The 21,090-nt window shown below is 46.4% G+C and overlaps 1 protein-coding gene across 2 annotated transcripts in view; it reads right to left on the bottom strand.

Moving 5' to 3' along the window:
* Positions 1-998: 998 nt before the first annotated feature.
* SRF (serum response factor) overlaps positions 999-21,090 on the bottom strand; it is a 73,962-nt gene continuing 53,870 nt past the window's right edge. For both annotated transcript variants that reach the window (XM_028724864.2, XM_028724865.2), the window contains 4 exons: positions 13,610-13,720; positions 9,091-9,282; positions 7,902-7,978; positions 999-5,919 (listed from right to left, as the gene is read on the bottom strand). In XM_028724864.2, coding sequence (XP_028580697.2) covers positions 5,824-5,919; positions 7,902-7,978; positions 9,091-9,282; positions 13,610-13,720 — 476 coding nt within the window. In that variant the 3' untranslated portion in view covers positions 999-5,823. The remainder of the gene's footprint in view (positions 5,920-7,901; positions 7,979-9,090; positions 9,283-13,609; positions 13,721-21,090) is intronic.

Genomic DNA, 21,090 nt, shown 5'->3' with positions numbered 1-21,090 from the left:
TTCTCTTTAGATGATGGCTTGTGCCTATTTAATTGCTTTGTGCAGTTTAGTTAGGTTTTATTATGACATTGAATCTGTTGTTTTTGTTGTTTAGTCGTTTAGTCATGTCCGACTCTTCGTGACCCTATGGACCAGAGCATGCCAGGCACTCCTGTCCTCCACTGCCTCCCGCAGTTTGGTCAGACTCATGTTTGTAGCTTCAAGAACACTGTCCAACCATCTCGTCCTCTGTTGTCCCCTTCTCCTTGTGCCCTCCATCTTTCCCAACATCAGGGTCTTTTCCAGGGAGTCTTGTCTTCTCATGAGGTGGCCAAAGTATTGGAGCCTCAGCTTCAGGATCTGTCCCTCCAGTGAGCACTCAGGGCTGATTTCCTTAAGAATGGATAGGTTGGATCTTCTTGCAGACCATGGGACTCTCAAGTACACCACTTCAAAATTTATTTATTTTACTGTGCAAGCAGCTCATACATTTTTTAAAGAAATGAAAAAGGGCAGGCCCTAGAATCTGTGAGCAAGAGCAAACTTCAGTTCATTAGGGATGAGGAGAGCCCGTGGGGAAAACATGCTGAGAAGGGCAAAACACCACCCCTCCACCCAATTATAATAATTTTATTATTTTATTATTTGTACCCCAGCCACTCTCGGCAAATTACCTGACAAACACTCCCACCTCCCTGTTTGCATCACAACAAGAGACACAATTTTGGGGACCTGAATTTGCTAGTGATAACATGCAGTTTGGCTCTTCTTCAGAGAATCAAATTCCCTCTCCCCACTTCACCCTGCAATAAATTATGACGGACAAGACCCCTTCATATATATCTCCACCAGTTCCAAGATGCATATGATCTCTGTCCAATGCAGAAAGGGCTAGGAGTGTTGCTGGTGATGTTGGGGGCTCTCTTCATTTTTGGCTTGTGAATATCCCAGAACTTTGTGAGCATCCCCCATTTTGTTTCCCGTTTCTGAATCCCTGAGGCAACACTGAGGACACAAAGTCTGTGCACAAAATGATACATTTATTGAAAGAGTATTTTTTTTTAATACAAAAGAAAGCTCTGTACATAGTACTGCGATTACAGTCACATCCTTCCAGAAACACAACCCTGGAAATTAACCCCACACGCACAGCCACTCACGCACACACACGCATACGCGCACACACACAAAACCCCAAAACAATCTGTAAAGTGTGAACTAGAAAGGTCACCACACAATAAATGCCATTTCATCCCTGATAAGTGTTCTTACAAGTCAACACTTTAAATTACATGCAACATTAGCGTTTAACCTGCAGGTGCTTTTCGTAGCCAACAAAACTTCCTAAAATAGGGGTGGGGGTGGGGAACTGACTACAGATTAAATGGAACAAGATCCTCAGCACTTGAAATCGGGCAGGGGTGGGATGGGGGTTTCTGGAAGAATTTTTGTTGGGGGGGTGGGAACCTACATCCAATCAGTTTGGTTTCTGATCCTATTTAGCAGGCATCTTTTGAGTCAGCAACATTAGAGAAAAACGGCTTTGCCGATGTTCCTCTACCCAAACATATCCATAATCATTCACCACAAACTCCCTCTTGATACAAATATATTCTTCATACATACCCCCTTTACTCTTACCAATTCCTAAGTGTGGGGGTTTTTTGGGGGGTCACCTGTGGCTGGACTCCCAATTCTCATCACCTCCAGCCAGCATGGCCAATTGTCAAGCATGATAGGAGTTGTAGTCTAGCAACTACTACAGGACCAGAGATTTCCCACCCCACCCATTAGTGGGAGAGTACAATTAACAATTTACCAACATCCCACCATGTGCAACTGCCTGGAGGCCAGTAATTTGTTATTATTGGCCATGTTAAGCACCCTTTACCACTCCCCCTCTTACTCTCAACTCCTGACCAAATACAAAAGGCTAGTAAAATTCTCATCACTTGGCAGGTCTACACAGGCCACCAGCTTGCCAAGGAGTTACATGCAGATAAAAAAATGAGCTATTTTTACCCATTACATCAGATTCCCTTGAACTCCCTGCGCTTCACCAGAATGGCTGGACCAAATTCTCATAAGGAGCTCTTAATTACTGGAAGTGGGTTACTTTTTCCCCCTGAATGCATTTGTGGCATCCATGTCTTTTAAGGATAAAATATTTTAACCATGGAAGGAGTGTTCTACTCAGAGCTTAATAGAAGAATGTAGTGCATGTCTCTAGGGCGAGGCTGGAAGTTGGAAGCACACCAGGACATTGGAATTCAAGGGTCAGTCTTGCCCAGGGCAAGAGAACCAAAGGATGGTTTCCTGGACTCATGACACCCCAAAGTGGAAAATGGGAGACTTAAAAGAATAAGGTACCTTGGGCTCCTCTTTAGGACCTCATCTTCCAGTACAGAAACATGGTTTCCCCTCCAGTTACTAGAGTCCATTAAATGCACATTGGCTGAAGGCTAATCAACACATGCACCAAAAACAAACAAGTATTGTATCTTAAAAGACTGGACTCAAGCCCACTCAGGTTGGCAGGTGCATAGAAGAGAAAAATCAAGGTGCTAGCTGAATGGCAGTAAGATGCAAAAATTGAACTCAATGATACTTAAGATGTTAACTAGATGTGCTAGATAGGCAAATCTTTAACCTTTTTTACCGGGGAAATAATGAAGTCATCTCACCAATGACCAACAATCTGGTACTATAAAAGGTTAAAGAGGTGCTCGCTTAATATAGTACCGTATTTTTTGCTCTATAAGACTCACTTTTTCCCTCCTAAAAAGTAAGGGGAAATGTGTGTGCGTCTTATGGAGCGAATGCAGGCTGCGCAGCTATCACAGAAGCCAGAACAGCAAGAGGGATCGCTGCTTTCACTGTGCAGCGATCCCTCTTGCTGTTCTGGCTTCTGAGATTCAGAATATTTTTTTTCTTGTTTTCCTCCTCCAAAAACTAGGTGCGTCTTGTGGTCTGGTGCGTCTTATAGAGCGAAAAATACGGTAATTAATATCTAGCTGTCACTTACAATTTTCACTTTTATAAAGCCAACTAAATTTTGGTTTCGCACACCTGACAAAATGGGCCTGAGTCCAAGAAACCTTGTGCTGTAGTAAATCTGTTGGTCTCTTGCAGCAAAAACAATCAAGAGTCTTGTGGCACCCTCAAAGACTGACTTGAAGAGAGGTGGTAGAACAAACTCTATTCCTTACGCTGCAGTAGGGGGGATACAATTTTTGAATGCTTTCTGACATTTACAATACTAGCACACCAGGGAAGAAATTGTGCTAATTCTGTGTTTTGAGTGGAGACTTTGTTTCTTAAGGGAGTATTGAGAAATGTGAGGCAACCCCTTGCAGCCAGATGTTACACAGTCCATTTTACCAAAAGACATAAGCGGGTGTGAGTGAGCTGAGCTTAATTTCCACAGCATGGTCAACTCCATTATTATTATTATTATTATTATTATTAATAATAATAAAATTTGTATACCGCCCTTCATCTGTAGATTTCAAAGGAAGCAAAGTTGGGAAAGGGGAAAATAAACCTTAAAAAGAAAGTCTCCCTTCCTCCACTGTCAGGACCTTCCCATCAAGCTTGACCCAAGTGCTTGAGGCAGGAGACCAGCTTAAACGCTAATGTTCATGGAAGAAATTTCATAAAGGTGACAATACAAATTTAAAAGGCCCCTTTCCTCCTCCCCACCCCATGGCCCTTTCTCCCCCACCCACCCGCTCCCCAAGTACAAACCCCATGAAAACTGTACAGGAGCCAGACTTTAATTCCTTTGAGAATTACATAAATACTGAGTTTAACATTTAGAAAAATAAAGTCCTTTCCCGCCCCCCCGAAGGCTTCTTTTGTCTTTTTTAGTTTAAAAAAAAGGTTACAGCAGCTGCTTCCTTTCTCTAAAAGTCTGCAGCCTCCTTGCTCCAAGGTAGGCCTGTGTGTGTGTGTGTGTGTGTGTGTGTGTGTGGAAGGGGGATGAATAATTCCTTTCCTGCGCCACTTCCGGATTGGTTAAAAGGAAGTGCATGATTGTGTGGCAAGAAAACTATCCAATGGCAGACTGCTTTCCCCAATGGGATAGCTTCATCACATGCACACCCCTCCCATTGGTAGCACAATGCCCTTCCTGGTCTCCCTTGCGGCTATTCCCTTTTTGTTTTTTTGCATTTGCTGACCCCGAACCACGGATCTACACGATAAGGAATTTTCTAAAGCACAAAGACCTGGTGGCGGCTGTCACCTTACTCATCCGGCGCTGCCTTTCTCCTGCAGGGGAGGTGCGTTCCCACCACTCTTGAGTCCTACCCAGTCCCAACTGAGGACGGCAGACTCGGAAGCAGCAGATGCAGAAGCGCTTTCAAGGGGACGAATCATCTTGTTTTCGGGGCTACCTGGCCAGGGTTGGGGTGGGAGGTCTCAAATTGTGGGCACAACAGTCTTGGGAAGGCCTGTGGAGTTCAAACTTACAAAAATATAGCTTTCCCTCTGCTTCTGACACTGTTCCTTTACACCCTTCTCCCCGATTACTTAGAAAAAGGACGGCGGCTCATCTCATCGACCTTCTCAAGAGGAGCAGCCTCTGCAAAAACAAACAAAGCTCGCCCGAGAGGATGCATCCGTCGCAACGATGGGGCTTAAGGGTTGCTGGGTAGGACCCAAGGAAGTGGGCAGGGCGGTGTTTAAAAGTGCCCTGTCTGGCAGTGAAATGTGTCCACTGCCCGCTCACACACCCCCGGGGCACGTACTCCTAAAGCTGGTGGGTTCTCACCAACCAAACACGAGCTTCAAGGGAAGGAAGGGTTCCAGGGTTGCCGCCAATGTGCTCTTGCCTCTCCTCATCCACCCACAACAGAGCCTAAGGAGAAGGAGGGCACTGGCGGGAGCGACCCCTCTTTGCAAGCCAAGCGTAAGAGGCAAGGGTCGCTGTGCAGAGGCCAGGCCACAACGCATCACTGATTTGCTTGAAGGCACATTGCTGCAAGCCAGCTGGACAACCTGAACCTGGGGTGATGGGGGTGGGGGGTGAGGGGGAGAGAGAGAGAGAGATGACCCTTTGCTCCAGCATAGGTTAAAAGTGAAAATAAAATGACAGCAGAAACAAGAGACTCTCTTTTGGATGACGATGGCTTCAGGCCCTTCTGCGTTCCAGCTTATCTCCCTGCCACAGTCTTGGCTGCTCAGGCTGGAGACTGTGAGCTGAGGAAGTTCGTGGACATGCTGCGGAGAGGGGGAGAAGGAACTCCCGCTCTGGTGATGACGACAGAAGGAGGGTTGTTTTTTCCCTATATATTATATACACATGGCAGAGTAAAGTTCCCCCACCCATGAGAGACACGTTTCTTTGGCTGGAGTGAGGAGGGGAAAAACAAAACCAAACAAACACACACACACACACACACAAATAAAAGCACTGTATATGCAGCGTCCAAAGGTAACAAAGCAAACCGCCCGCCCCCGCCCTCCCCTTACAGCCCAGGCTCAGCTCCCTGCCGCTGGCCTCAACAGCCACTTTAATATGTGTTTTGAGTGTGTGTGTGTGTGTGTGTGTGTGTGTGTGTGTGTATTTGTGCGTGTGTGTGTCGGTGTGAAGTGTTGAGAGAAAAGGAAAGAAAACGTGAAAAAGGCAACAATAAATAAGTGACAGAGTCCATAGAAAAATAGGGACCGCAGAGATCCTGGTGCAGTTTTGGGGAGCGCCGCAGGTCCTCAAGCCACGCACAGGCCTCAAAAACTGGAGGCAGCCACTGCAGATTTGGGTGCCAGGGACACACCTTCTCCTCTGTCTCTCTCCTTCCGCCCCCCAGGTTCCCCCTCCCGCCCCCCGCCCTCCAGAGTTGCTCAGTCACTCTTGGAGCTATGCGACGTGTCCAAGTTGACCACTTGTAGCTCTGTCAAGTTGGTGCTGCTGCTGGACTGCTGCCCGATTACCGCCATCTGCGGAGACAAGAGAACGAAGGAGAACTGTTAGGCAAAGGAGTGCTTGCCTTCAAACAGCACATGCTTATTTTACTTATCTCGATCCTACATTTATATACCACCCCTCCCTCTCCCAAGGAATCCAAGGCAGTTAAAAAAAAATATTAATACTAAAAACGATTAAGTCATATAAAATACAGTGGTGCCTCGCAAGACGAAATTAATTCGTTCCGCGAGTTTTGTCGTCTTGCGATTTTTTTCGTCTTGCGAAGCATGGTGTCGGGAAAGTTTTGGAAAAGCTTCAAAAATCACCAAAAACCTCAAAAAAGGCTACCACACCGCGTTCTATGAGTTGCTCCTCGAAGTCAAGTCGCAACTGTATTAACGGTGTTAAGAAAAAGGAAACAAACTTGCAAGATGTTTCCGTCTTGCGAAGCAAGCCCATAGGGAAAATCGTCTTGCGAAGCAGCTCAAAAAACAAAAAACCCTTTCGTCTTGCGGGTTTTCCGTCTTGCGAGGCATTCGTCTTGCGAGGTACCACTGTACAAAGTTGGTTGCAGGCTGTGATTGTGAATTTGTCTTAAGAGTGTAAGAATGAGGCGTGCCTTCATCTAGAAAAGAAGATTTGGAGCGCAGGTTTCAGAAGACCGGGATACACTGGCTTAGGAAATGCATTTGTGTGATGGCCTCAACTGTTACAGGAAAGACTGGTTGTCTGATGCAATCACATGAAACACACCATTTGCTTCTAATTTCACATGGTTCTCTCAATATTTCACCATATGGAGGTACACATATTAAAGTGGTCAGAGAGGAATATACTTGGATTTGTTTTACTTAAAGGTGGTGTTTTCTTGTATGAACAGGATTCAGAGCTGGTTCAGACTATCAAATCTCAAAGCCCCTTCTCTTTAGCGTGGGCTGAAATTACACCAGAAAGCGTCTAACTAACCATAGTTTCCTGTTCTGTCCAAACCAGGAAACAATGGTAACCAGCTGCAGAACAAGTCAGGATATTAGACCATTTTGAAATTGGTTTAAGATCCTGATTTCTTCCAATGCTAGTAACCATAGTTTCACAGTTTGGATGAAACGAAAAGCTAAGTTAATTAGGGATTTCCTAATTTAATCATAGCTTGATGACAAAGGATAAGCGAAAGGACTACAAAGCTTGTGTGTGTCTCAGGATAATAGTAAGTCAAGATACGATCCCGCAAATATGATGCACTCATCAAAACATGAAGAAAAAACAATCAATATGATCAAGGGGATGAAACAACTACCCTATGGGGAAAAGTTACATAATTTGGGGCTTTTTACTTTTAGGAAAAAAGGCAAGTAATGAGGGATATGACAGATGATGTATGCTGAGAAAAATGTAGGAAGATAAGCTTATATCCCACTCCCAGAATATTATAACTCAGGGCCATGCAATGAAGCTTAATGTTGGAAGATTGAGGACAGAGAAAAGAAAGAACTTACACAGCACATAGTTTAACTGTGGTTTGTAGCTGCCAAACACTCCAAGAGCAGTAAGCCTAGAACAAACCTTGGTTTTCTCTTTCTTTATTTGGAGTGAGATAAATCACAAACCCAGGCCTGACTGTAACACTTAGCTCCTGGCAGTGTAGCAGCAGGAGTGGGGAGTGAAGCAGCTGTGATTGTCTAATTGTTGTGTTAGCACGCTTGCCTTTTCACACTAAGCCATAGTTTGGCTTAGTGTTATGTGCGAACCGGGCCATTGTCTGCTTCCATCCCTAGGAGTCTTGAAGCTTGAATGAAACAACAGGGAAATGCAACAAAATGGGATCGCTGAAATTCAGTACACAAGGCAGACCTGGTAGCTGTGTATCTTGCTATATGTTCAACAGGGTGCAAAGAAAATTACAGCCAGCCTTACAGCACAATCCCATTTCCTCAGAAGTTCAATCCCTTAAGGTTCAGTAGGACTGCAGTCCCAGTCTGGGGGAAGTTTAAGTCTACTTAAATGGGGAACCTACCTGGTGAAGCTGGACAGCTGAGACTGGGATTTGAACTGTTCCTGATGGTGCTGTCAGGAACACCTGAGGGACTCCACCTGCCAAAGAAAAAAATCACAAGTGTGCCATTAGCCGCTATCCAAAACTAACAGCGCCAACAGCACCACCTTCAAATGATCCAGAACAATTCAGGTGTAATCATAGTGGCATAAACGAAAATAAAGCTAGAAACAAAACGAGCCATTTCAAAGAGTGCAAGCAATGTTCTGTTGAACAAAAGCTGTCCTAAACATGCTTTATAAAAGCAGTGATCACCAAATCTCCTGCTGAAATGCAGGATGGAGGCTCACCGAAATAGAAATGTGTTTATATTTCGATAAAGCTTAAAGTATTAAAATATATAAAGCAGCTCCACTGGTCTGTTGTTGGCAACCCTACTTACTAACAAGCAGCTCTGACAAGTCTCCAGCAGAGGTCTTTCTTACAAACTGGTACCTGAGTTCCCTACAGATAACTACAAATCAGGGACCTTCTGCAAAACATGCACTCTGCCACTGAGCTATGCATCAAAGACATGCAGCTGCTCCTTTTCACCCTTCTCAAATCTTCCTCTCTGGAATTATCCTCATATCTCTTTCCAAACCCAAGTGTAACTTACCCTGAGCAGGTGTAACTTAAATAATCACACATTCTTTCCTGCATATTCCCTTGACTCCACTTTCTTCCCCTTCCTCTGGTTCAAATTTTAGATTGTAAGCTCCTCAGGGCAGAGTGCTGTGCTCTTCTACTCGGTAAAACACCATGCACGTTACTGGTGCTATCTATCTATCTATCTATCTATCTATCTATCTATCTATCTATTCTGCCATGTGTTAGGTTCCTCAGAACATAATAATCTATGTTCTGAGGAACCCAACACATGGCAGACTGAAGATCGTTCACTCTTTCAGAAACACCATTGTGCATCAGGGAAGATGGATTTCATCATGAGCTGAGCAAGACACAACAGCTCAGCCCCACACCCTTCAGACGATTTTGGGGAGAGCTGTCGTTCTAACCTAATCGCGTACACCAAGCAACACCTGCTCCTGTACTAGATTGACGCATTTTATTTCGAGAATATTCCGCAAGCTGCTTTGAGAGCCCTTTGAAGCTACAGAAGTGCGATATGAGGATTCTACGTAAAGGAAAAGCCCGCCTCCAGTCTTACCCTGATCCTGGACCTGGCCGTGTGAAACCTGCATTGCAGATGGTGCCTGGGAGAAGGCATTGAGAACTGCAAGGCCACCATCTGTCAGGCCTGACGTAGGCGCGTACATCACTGCGTGAGGACTGGGGTACATCATATGGCCGCCTACAGTGGTTGGCACGGACGAAGTCATGATCGTAGCTGGCAGGGTCACTGGCAAAAGAAAGGAGGGGCAAGGCACAATTGTTCATGTTCGGAATAACGGCGGCCAGAATTTTAGTAACAAGAAATTGGAATAACACAACAATACCCAACACGGAAGATTGGCAAATCCTAATGGTAGAATACCTGCAGCTAGCGAAAGCGACAGGAAGAGTAAGAGGCCAATCAAAACAAAAAGTCTATAAGGATTGGGGAATCGAATATTTAGAAAACTATGGAATAAAAGGAAACATCTTGGCAGAATTAGACTGATCCCTGAATTGTATAAATATAAGTTCGTAGGGAGGTAATAAGAAATAATCTAAGAGATATGTAAATGTGTGGTATAAAGTAATGGACAAAGTACAGTGAGATTAATTGGAAGCCATGTATAAATTTCTTCTCTGTAAGTTTTTTAATTGTGTTCAGTATCAGGAGTATATATGATGACAATTATATTAATCTTTTTGTACCTTATAGTGTGGTGGTTTGTTTGATTTTTCTGTTATTTGTTTCTTTGATTGTATGTTTGTTTACTTGTATGTATGTCTGTTTTCTCATAAATGTATTTATTTTAAATTAATAAAGATATATTTTTTAAAAATAAAAAATAGATGGCACCACACCCACAATGCCTCAGTCCCCCATGCTGCATCAGATTCAGTCCGTTATCTTGCTTGTTTTTAAGATGCAGAACCAGTGAGGATTTTTGCATGTAGCCATCAAGCAATTGCTTGAAAACCTCACAGTGGTATTCCTGGGTCCATCACCAGCTCATTGCATACATTTGCTTTACACAGGATTATGCTGACATAGGAAGCGCAATTCTTTCAGGGCTTCCCAACATCTGCCAGAAAACAGATGTCATGGCTGGCATGTGGGGGGACAGGGGTTATGCACATGAGTACATGTCAGCGCCAAGACAACCGGAATACACCGGTGAGAATAAAATGAACTTCTCTGCACATGCAAGTCTCCTTCTCTTCGAGCTGGCTGCTGGAAAATCCAGCCAGCTCTCAAATTTTGCAAAAACAATAATAACCACACTTTGTTAAAGGTAAAGGTAAAGGGACCCCTGACCATTAGGTCCAGTCGTGACCGACTCTGGGGTTGCGGAGCTCATCTCGCTTTATTGGCCAAAGGAGCCGGCGTACAGCTTCCAGGTCATGTGGCCAGCACAACTAAGCCGCTTCTGGCGAACCAGAGCAGCACACGGAAACGCCGTTTACCTTCCCGCCGGAGCGGTACCTATTTATCTACTTGCACTTTGATGTGCTTTTGAACTGCTAGGTTGGCAGGAGCAGGGACCGAGCAATGGGAGCTCACCCCGTCGTGGGGATTCGAACCGCCGACCTTCTGATCGGCAAGTCCTAGGCTCTGTGGTTTAACCCACAGCGCCACCCGCATCCCTATTTATTATGCTTTGTTAGGGGTATGTTGAAGTTTACACCTAAAGACAAACAAGGAATGTGTGAGACACACATAGAGATGTGATGGCCTTGAAAACACGTGGAAAGATTGGAGGGAGCTGTCCCCTCTCATTTTTCAAGGGTCCTCCACCCCACCTTTTTTTTATCTCCTTTTTTGGGAGGGAGGGCTCCAATTTTTCTGGTTTGTTTTCATATCTTCATGTGACATGCAGGGGTCCTCATCAGGAAATTGAGACTGCTTGCAACTCTCTGTAGACAGTACTGTCAGTGGCAAACCCCACTTTGCTACCAGGCAATGTACAAAATAGCCCTGAAAAAGGAATTGGGCTGGTTTGGAAATAGCCGCGATAGAACTCCTTTGAATAGAAAGTTGGTGTGTGTGTGTACAGTCGTACCTTGTTTTGCGACCGGGATCCGTTCCGGAGCCCTGGACGCTAGATGAAAAGGACCCAGGACAAAGTGCAGGTGCTTCTGCGCATGCGCGAAGCGCGATTTAGAGCTTCTGCGCATACAGCAAACCCGGAAGTGACCCATTCCATGACGTTTGACAAAATGGACGCTCGACGAGCCAGACTCAAAATGAGGCACCACTGTGTGTGTGTGTGTATACAGTGGTACCTCTGGTTGCGAACGGGATATGTTCCGGAGCCCCGTTCACATCATGAGCAGAACGCAACCCGCATCTGCGCGTCGTGCTTCTGCTCATGATATAACAAGAGGTATGACACTGTGTGTGTGTGTGTGTGTGTGTGTGTGTGTGTGTGTGTACACACACACACACATACATATATACCGGTGTGTGTGTGTGTGTGTGTGTGTGTGTGTGTGTGTGTGTATATATATATATATATATGCAGGTTTTGGTGTCCTCGGGTGTCTTCCCGTGTAAAAGTTGGGGTGTCTAGGCGACGTTTCGACGAGGTCTCACTCGTCATCTTCAGGCTGGTGCTTTCGGCTTCTTGTTACTGGAACAGAGCAGGATCTCAGTGTTTGAGTTCCTATAAATACTGTTGAAGGTGTGGTGTATAGCCTCTAATGTTCTACGAAAGCAAATATATATATATATATATATATATATATATATATATATATATGCATGCATATATGCAAGCAAACACCCACTAGATGGCACTAAAGTAACACTATATTAGAACAAATACTTTCCTCTAAGTTTCTCAGGCATTCTCCTACCCAGCCTATCAGCACTGACTAGACAAGGGTCTGCTGAACTCGAAGGAGACAGTGACCTTGTAAGCAATGATATACTTTTGCGCAGAGCAGTGCTTGGGACAAGAATGATCTTTAAAAGAAGCTCCGATTGCAGGGAGCTGCGCAAGCAAAGGGGGGAGGGGAGCTCAGGTGCCTCTGTAACAGCACTCAATAAGCCCAGGCAGGGCACACAGACTGCAAATCTACACAACCGCAAGTCAGAACCAGCAGGTTCAATTGAAAGGATGTAGGTGTGGGTGAAAGGAAAGCCTTGCAAGGCCTAGAACAAGCATGGGGCAGATTTATCCTGCCACCTCATTTCATCCAGGCCACATGGGTAGCTGGAAGACTCCATGTTTGGGTAACAGACTTTGCTAGGTGTGGGGAGAGAGAGAAAACCATTAGGGTCACAGTCAAAACAAAAAAAATTCCTTCCAGTAGCACCTTAAAGACCAACTAAGTTAGTTCTTGGTATGAGCTTTCGTGTGCATGCACACTTCTTCAGATACACATGTGTGTATCTGAAGAAGTGTGCATGCACACGAAAGCTCATACCAAGAACTAACTTAGTTGGTCTTTAAGGTGCTACTGGAAGGAATTTTTTTTGTTTTGACTATGGCAGACCAACACGGCTACCCATCTGTAATTAGGGTCACAGTTCTTCAAGCTTGGGTCCTCCTTGCGCATTGCTTGACTACAACCCCCAGCATCCCCTGCCAGCTCAGCTGCCGGTCATGGATGATGGGAGTTGTAGTCCAATGACATTCAGGGAAGCAAGGCTGAAGAAAGCCGCTTTGGGCATCAACCCCTTCCCTGCTCAGCCTCTGCCCTGGATAAAAAGGTAAAGGTAAAGGTACCCCTGACCATTAGGTCCAGTCGTAACCGACTCTGGGGTTGCGGAGCTCATCTCACTCTGTGGGCCGAGGGAGCTGGTGTTTGTCCGCAGACAGCTTCCAGGTCATGTGGCCAGCATGACTAAGCCGCTTCTGGTGAACCAGAGCAGCGCACGGAAACGCCGTTTACCCTCCCGCCGGAGCGGTACCTATTTATCTACTTGCACTTTGACGTGCTTTCGAACTGCTAGGTTGGCAGGAGCTGGGACCAAGCAACAGGAGCTCACCCCGTCGCAGGGATTCGAACCGCCGACCTTCTGATCAGCAAGTCCTAGTCTCTGTGGTTTAACCCACAGCGCCACCCGCGTCCCCTATAAAAAAAGGTAGGGTTGCCATATTTTGAAGAGCAAAAAGGGGGACACATTTGCCGACTTCTGCTTCTAACTATAGATCACAACGACGACTCTCATTTTACATACCCATGAAAAAGAGGACATGTCCTGGGAAAAGAGGACATATGGCAACCCTAAAAGGCCTAGGTCTAGGTCTAGGTTGGGCGGGGCGGGGGTCCTTAGGCAGTGGAGCCCAATAGCACGTGCTCTCCCCCACTGGTCTCTCCTGATTGGCTGGGCACCGTGGCTGGGAGGTGTTTCAAACAACAGCAATCCACTGATAGGAGAGACAGAGGTCAGCTGACTGGTGACCACAGGAGCCAGCAACCAAGGGATGGAAGCCCAAGGGTACTAAGGCAGGACGGCCACACGTTGTTGTGGTTGTCTTCCGTGAGTCAATGGTCCTGGTAGAAATGGAAGTTCCCCATTCCCTACCCAGAGTTATGTGGCAGCAAGAGATTTGGTGGCTGCTTACCTGTCCCGCTGGAAGAGGTCTGGGTGAGGTCAGTACTGCTGTCAGTTGTGGGAGACGTCTGCTGATGCACCTGGATGGCTTGCACGGGAACCTGCTGAGCCACAGCTCCACCTAGGAAGCAAGACGGGGACCGTTTAACTCCTAAACTCGACTTAGCGCCATTCAGCCCATCGACAAAGTTCACCTTTCCAGAGCTAACAAGGCAACATATAAATTACAGCAACTTCTTTTTAAACTGCTTGGTTTTGTGCTCCATCGTTGTTGTTGTTTTTTGAAAGGGTGCTGGTTTTGACCTTTAAAGCCCTATGCAGCCTAGGACCCACGTACCTATGGGACCACCTCTCCTGGTATGCCCTGCAGAGGACCTAAGGTCCACAAATGACAACATTTTGGAGGTCCCAGGTCGCAAGGTGGGTAGATTGGTCTCAACTAGGGCCAGGGCCTTTTCAGTACTGGCCCCGACTTGGTGGAACGCTCTGTCACAAGAGACTAGGGCCCTGAGGGACTTGACATCTTTCCACAGGGCCTGCAAGACAGAGCTGTTCTGCCTGGCCTTTGGTTTGGACTCAGTCTGACCCTTATGTTTTCCCTCCCCTTATGGTCTTGATCTATCAGCTACTTTTAAAATGAGGCTGCATTTTAAATTGCATTTTAAATTGGTTTTCCCCCTTTTCCCCCTCCCCCCTTATGTTTTTACTGTGATTTTATTGGTGCTAGCCGTCCTGAGCCCGGCTCTGGCTGGGGAGGGTGGGGTATAAATAAAATTTATTATTTTTATTATTATTTTTACTACTACTACTACTACTACTATCCATTTTACTCAACTTGGTACAAATTTATTTATTATGTGGCAATGGAAAAGCATGGTTAAAGGCTACCAGCAAGCTGCAGGGATCTACAGAATGATATTTTTGTTCTACAGATGAAGTGGTTTGACTTATCAAAGCAAATGCTTTTAAGTTTTTTTCTTTATGTAGGCTCCTGTGTGGGGAGAGGATATGTCTATTGTTATTCTGAAAATGGAGAATAAAATGGGTGCTAATGTGTTGTTGTTGTTGTTTTTAAGAAAGGCTATCCAATTAACAGAGCCACTGGCCCAAAATTCATAAAATCATAAGAGTTGGAAGGGACCCCAAGGGTCATCTAGTCCAACCCCCTTGCAATGCAGGAATCTCAACTAAAGCATCCATGACAGATGACCATCCAACCTCTGCTTAAAAACCTCCAAGGAAGGAGAGTCTACCACCTCTCATGGGAGTCCGTTCCACTGCTGAACAGTTCCTACTGTCAGAAAGTTTTTTCCAAATATTTAGTTAGAATCTCCTTTCTTGTAACTTGAAGGCAATGCCTTGAGTCCTACCCTCCAGAGCAAGAGAAAACAAGCATGCTCCCTGTTCCATATGAAAGGAATTGCAAAAAAGTTCACTCCATCCTAGGTAAATTAAGATTTCAGAAAGCTCTGTAAATTTCTGTCTTTTAATATTTAATAAAACACACGCATATACAAAACTGGTCCTAAAATTTTAGTGTAAAACAAACAAGAAATATAGAGAGGTATAATAATAATAATAATAATAATAATAATAATAATAATAATAATAATGTGTCTGATTCTATTCCCACTGCAAAAAAAGATGCCTAGACATTGTGGTGACTGTAACCTAGGTTTAACGTGCCATTTGGCAATTAATAATAATAATTTTATTATCTGTACCCCACCCATCTGACAGGGTTGCCCCAGCCACTCTGGGCAGCTTCCAACAAATATGAAAGCATAATAAAGCATCAAGCACTAAAAACTTCCCTTTACAGGGCTGCCTTCAGATGTCGTCTAAAGTCGTATAGTTATTTATCTCCTTGACATCTGATGGGAGGGTGCCACTACCGAGAAGGCCCACTTTCCTGGTTCCCTGTAACTTCACTTCTCGTAGTGAGAGAACTGCCAGAAGGCTCTCGGAGCTGGACCTCAGTGTCAGGGCCTTATATATTAACTTATACATCTGAGTTTCTAACCCTGTTCGAAAGTAAATGAGCAAGGCGAGAAGTTCCTAAGCGAACTGCAGCTACAAAGATGCGCCGACAACTAACACACCCTCCCACAAGGGATTTCAAGATGAGGCCGTGCTTGCTCACTCATGAAACTCTCTCGCCCTACAGGTCTGCTGCCGACAGACACACACACTGTGCTCTGGGTAAGCGCGTCTGATCACACCTGGATGCCTGGTTCTCAGCAACAAGACTGCGTCCTGCCCCTTTGTTTCCAGCTCTCCTCCACACCTGGGTACCAGACTTCCAGCCCCATCCCGCCATCTGCTCCTTCTGGCCAAACCATGCCAAATTCTGATGGGGCTGAGGGACCCATGATACAGCTGGGAAAGTCACTGCGAGACAGGTGTGAAGACATCCATGAACACTTTGTTCCGTAGCAACCGATTTCAAAAGCTACACTATGTTTGGCCATGGAGGTTCCATTGAACTACCGTATTTTTCGCTCTATAAGACGCACCGTTTCCCCTTCAAAAATTAAGGGGAAATGTGCGTGCGTCTTATGGAGCGAATGCAGGCTCCTTGGCTTCAGCGATAGCAACGCAAAGTCTCCGAAGCGCAGAGGGAGAGCTCCCCCCGCGCTCCAGAGGCTTTACGTTGCTTTGGCTGAAGCCGCCTGAAGACTCCGGAGCGCAGCGCAAACTCCCGCTGCGCTCTGGGGGCTTCAGGCAGCTATCCACAAGCCTTCAGAGCGCAGCAGGAGTTCCCGCTGTGCTCCAAAGGCTTGCGGATAGCTGCCTGAAGCCCCCAGAGCGCAGCAGGAGAGCTGCGCAGCGCCCCTTCAGTGAAGCGGGAGAAGAAATGGAAGGGGCTCCGTTTCTCCTGCCGCTTCGCTGAAGGGGCGCTGAGCAGAGAGGGGGAGAATTTTTTTCCCTGTTCTCCCCCTCCTATGGTCCGGTGCATCCTATAGAGCGAAAAATACGGTATGTTGGTTGAGAGCCACAAATTTGCTGAAGCCCCTTTAAAAACCGCTCGAGCAACTGGCCATTAGTATACATTATGGCTCTGAAGTTCATTTTACATTGTCAGGACGCAGGACTGTGTGTATTTTGCACAAATGTTTTTTTGGGGGGAGGGGAAATATTCTCCCCCCCCCTCCACACCACATACACACAGAATCTTGCAACCTGCATACATTCATGCAGTTTAATAATATTTGGATATGCATGTGCATTCTGCACAATTTATTATTCTGCTGTTGTAGGGGAAAAGATAGCAATCTCCAGGGTTGATTCAAAATCCTGTTCAACTGCAGCCCTAGTCCTTCCCCAGTTCCTCCCCCCATCCCCCATTTCATCAAGGCTGATGCATTTCCAGCCCTCTTCTTGCAACCTTGAGTGCTAAAATATTTAAGATGAAAAGCTGAAATTCCCAGGACAGTGAATACTTATTTTCTGCGCCTGCATGCCATGACTGCAGCAGAAAGGAATACAAACAGCCCTGCTGGGAAACCTATTATATGCAATTCCTTTGCTCAGAACAAGAACATAAAAAGAGGTGTCGGAACTGAATATTTTTAACTTAAGATTTCAATTCTAAGCATTTTAAATTTAAGAACTAGCGCCAGGATCAAGATAGCTCATTGAGGGACATATACTTTTTTAACAATTTATGCCAACTTAATGATGCCATGGGGACGCGGGTGGTGCTGTGGATTAAACCACAGAGCCTAGGACTTGCCGATCAGAAGGTCGGCGGTTCGAATCCCCGCGACAGGGTGAGCTCCCGTTGTTGTCCCAGCTCCTGCCAACCTAGCAGTTCAAAAGCACGTGAAAGTGCAAGTAGATAAATAGGTACCGCTCCGGTGGGCTGCTTTGGTTCGCCAGAAGCGGCTTAGTCATGCTGGCCACATGACCTGGAAGCTGTACGCCGGCTCCCTCGGCCAATAAAGCGAGATGAGCACCGCAACCCCAGAATCGGCCACGACTGGACCTAATGGTCAGGGGTCCCTTTACCTTTAATGATGCCATGACCTACAGCAATTAGTCACAGGAGAAGTCCAGACTGGCACACGCCAAGGCATTGGACACCCCCCCCCACACACACACACTTTCCTTCTGAAGAGAAGGGTGGACCAGTGATTCACACATTTGGGGTCCCAAGCAATGGGACTAGGCAAGCAAGCAGCGCACTCCTGAGAGTAAGCTGGGTCTGTTAGACCCTGAGCATCTGGCAGCAGCTCCTTGGAGACAAAGGTGAGCTCTACCCAGCCGGTCCAGGCCCACGTGCCTCCCTGGTTGCTGCAGAAACAGCAGTATCAGGAGGCGGGGAAGGGGATATTCAGAAACAACTACTCATCCCTCTCATGCATCAAAGCTCAGCACTTCCATCCCATTCCTCTTCACCCTACCAAGAATCTTCCATGGGGCTCATGACACACAGGCCGCATGCAATAAACACGAAGCAGTTAGGATAGCTCAGTTTGCAGAGCATGGGACTCTGAACCTCAGGGTCTTGGGTTCGAGCCCCACACGGGGCAAAAAGATTCCTGCATTGCAGAGAGTTGGATCAGTGTTTCCCAACCTTGGGCCTACAGCTGTTTTTGAACTACAATTCCCATCACCTCTGACCACTGGTCTTGCTAGCTAGGGATGATGGGAGTTGTAGTCCAAAAACAGCTGGAGGGCCAAGGTTGGGAAACACTGGACTAGATGACCCCCTGCGATCCCTTTTCAACTCTGTGATTCTATTATTTCTATGAAGAAAGCACTCAGATCATCTTTGCCCTGGATTAAAGCAACACCTTGTGTTGTATTGGGGGGGGGGGGGTCACATACAAAGAACTGTCATCCTGTTTGTGCAAGGACTTCCGCTGCAGCCCCTCTCCCCACCATGTGCCCTCCGAATCTGTTCTGGGGGCTCCCCTACCCCTCTGCAGTGGATCTGTAGGGGTCGCAGGGAGGAGAGAAGGAGGAGGGAAAGTTTGACAGCACAAACAGAAGTCCTTGTGCAAGCGGGACTACTTCCTAGGTCAGGGAGGCAGGAATGTCTGAAAAGACAGACACACAAGCAATCCATGTTGAACAGTGAGAGGGGGCACAGAGCAGGTTTCTACTCATACAATGATCTGCTGCGTTCCAGCTTGTCTTATTTCCCCATCGGCACTCCCACCCCACGCGGTATACAGGATGTTTATATCTTAAGAAATATTTATGCATACTGCCCTAACCAAGAAGATTCTGCTGATCTACACAGCAACTTGAAACTCTTGTGCACACAAACAGAGCAGCGGGAGGCCAAGGGGAAAAGGCGACCGGTCCAAAATTTATAGAAAAAGCATTCAGCTGGCTATTGTCATTTCAGCATGACCTGTGTGGACATTTGCTCTTTTCAACCGGGCACATTGGGCAGGACATACAGGTCTATGTCTTCCACCGTTCAGCTTTGAGGACTTCATGATGCCTCCACGTGTGTGTGTGTGTGTGTGTGTGTGTGTGTTTTCAACCTATTTTAAGCCAAGTCTTCCATCCAGCTCCAGTCTTCCTATGCCAGCACTACCCAATCGGCAAGTAGCCTCCAGAGACAGCAGTACTGCTTTCAACGGAAAGGTGAAAGGTAGTAAACTGTTCTATCTGATCCTCTCTCCCATTTCTTTATTTTATTTTTTTAAAAAAACAGAAAATCTTAAGGAGGCTTCCTACGAGATGTCAGAGCACACAAAAGGAGCGTTTATAGGACCGCATATCACCAAAAGAGCTGGAAGTCGGGGGTGAGCAATCTTTTCGAGGTTGGGGGCTGCATTTCGCTAGGGAGAGGGGGGAACGCGGCATGGATGCAGTGTGTCCACTGTGACTGTTGGGGCAAAGCAAAAAGTGGACAGGGCACCCCTTCTTTCTCCCACCGTTCATTCATTCTCTCTCTCTTCTTGCTTGGGAGAAGGGTAAAATGAAGGCTGCAACATGCCTGCCACAAGTTGCCCGCCAGAGCTGCAAGAGGTTGTTTCCCCGCCCACACTATTCTGTATAGAAATAAGGACTTGCTTTTGCACTGGCACTTGGCTTCAAAGTCGCAGGCTGACTTCATACTCAACGGTCCACGGCCTGAACCGAAAGGAGACTGGGGGGGTGGGGTGGCGGGGAGAAACATGCAAAGGGTTTTGTCAAGCACAGAGCAACTTCACAGGAAACGATTACACAACCAAGAATCAGACGGCAGTTCCATGGAAGGTGTTGCAATGCAAACTGGAGTTCCCACGGGCCAAAGAGAAAGCAAGTTTCCAAGCGGTGTGACCTCACCCCAGCCGACTGCATAAATCGCATCAGCAAGAGCCAAATTTCATACGCCATTATTCTGCCCAATCGCCAGGTTCTTCCCTTGTGGTCTTCTCCAGATTAGCCTAATCCGATTAATTACACCACTTTGAAGATATAACCGGCTCGGCGGTGTTCTCCTTTTCCCAGTTCAATCTATTACAGCGGCTAAGTTATCGGTCCCCAGGGCGCACTACTGCGAGCGAGCAAAACGCTCTGCGCCTCCAACCACAACTGCAACCTCGTTTCACGGCAGAAACAAGCCGACCCCTTTCCACACGACAGCTCCAACCACATAGGAAAGCAGGCCGTGCTGCCATGTGGTGGGCCGAGCATCGACACATATTTTCTGCAAACGCAGTAGCAGTTGGCCCAGTGTGTCTGTGGAGGCTACAGACTGCATACCCTCCAAGTGTGTCCCTATTTTCCAGGGACAGTGCTGGAAAATCAGTGCTTCTGATTTGATCCTGGAATGTCTCTTATTTCCCCCACAAGTGATGCCACAGCCAAGCTCAAGGAGGCCAGCGCTTGTCCTGAAAAGGGGCAGCAGTGGCAAGGGAGCACCCGTTGCCTCTCCTCCCTTGGGCAGCTTGTAGTGGCTGCTGGAGAGGGGGCAAGGAGGAGGCGATGCCGCCACAGAGGCCCCCTCTTGCCTGACACATTGGGTCTGAGGTGCAGACAGAGCGCAGGGCAGGAAAAAAGGAGCCTTGCTAAAAAAAAATAAAAATGGTTTGTGCATCTGCTTCTAACGTTGCCCCTTTCTAAAATTTATTTATTGATTGGTAGGTTTACAAAAAGAAAAGTATACATCCATAAACCTACCAAAGAATAAAATAAAACCTTTCATTATACCCATACATTCAACGACTTCCCTCCTTCCCCTTCCAACGTTCTTTCAATTATCCCACAATTCCTGCATATTCTTGCGTATCCATCTGAATTAGCCCCGCCCCCCATTTTTACATGCCATTTAAATATGTTGCACTGTTGAATTTACCTTAGTACTTGCCGGCGTTTTCAATTATTCCCCACATTCTCAACACAAAATTTCAACCCCTCTTTAAAGACCTGTTCTTCTTGCTTTCTTATTCTACTTGCTAGACCTGCTAACTCTGCATATTCTACCATCTTAAATTGCCAGCCCTCCTTACCAGGGACCTCACTCACCCTCCATTTGGGGGCTAA

This window comes from Podarcis muralis, chromosome 3 (assembly GCF_964188315.1).
Source record: "Podarcis muralis chromosome 3, rPodMur119.hap1.1, whole genome shotgun sequence".
Taxonomy (NCBI): Eukaryota; Metazoa; Chordata; class Lepidosauria; order Squamata; family Lacertidae; genus Podarcis; species Podarcis muralis.
The sequence above is the reverse complement of the archived record's forward strand: the minus strand, read 5'-3'. Positions and strand labels throughout refer to the sequence as shown.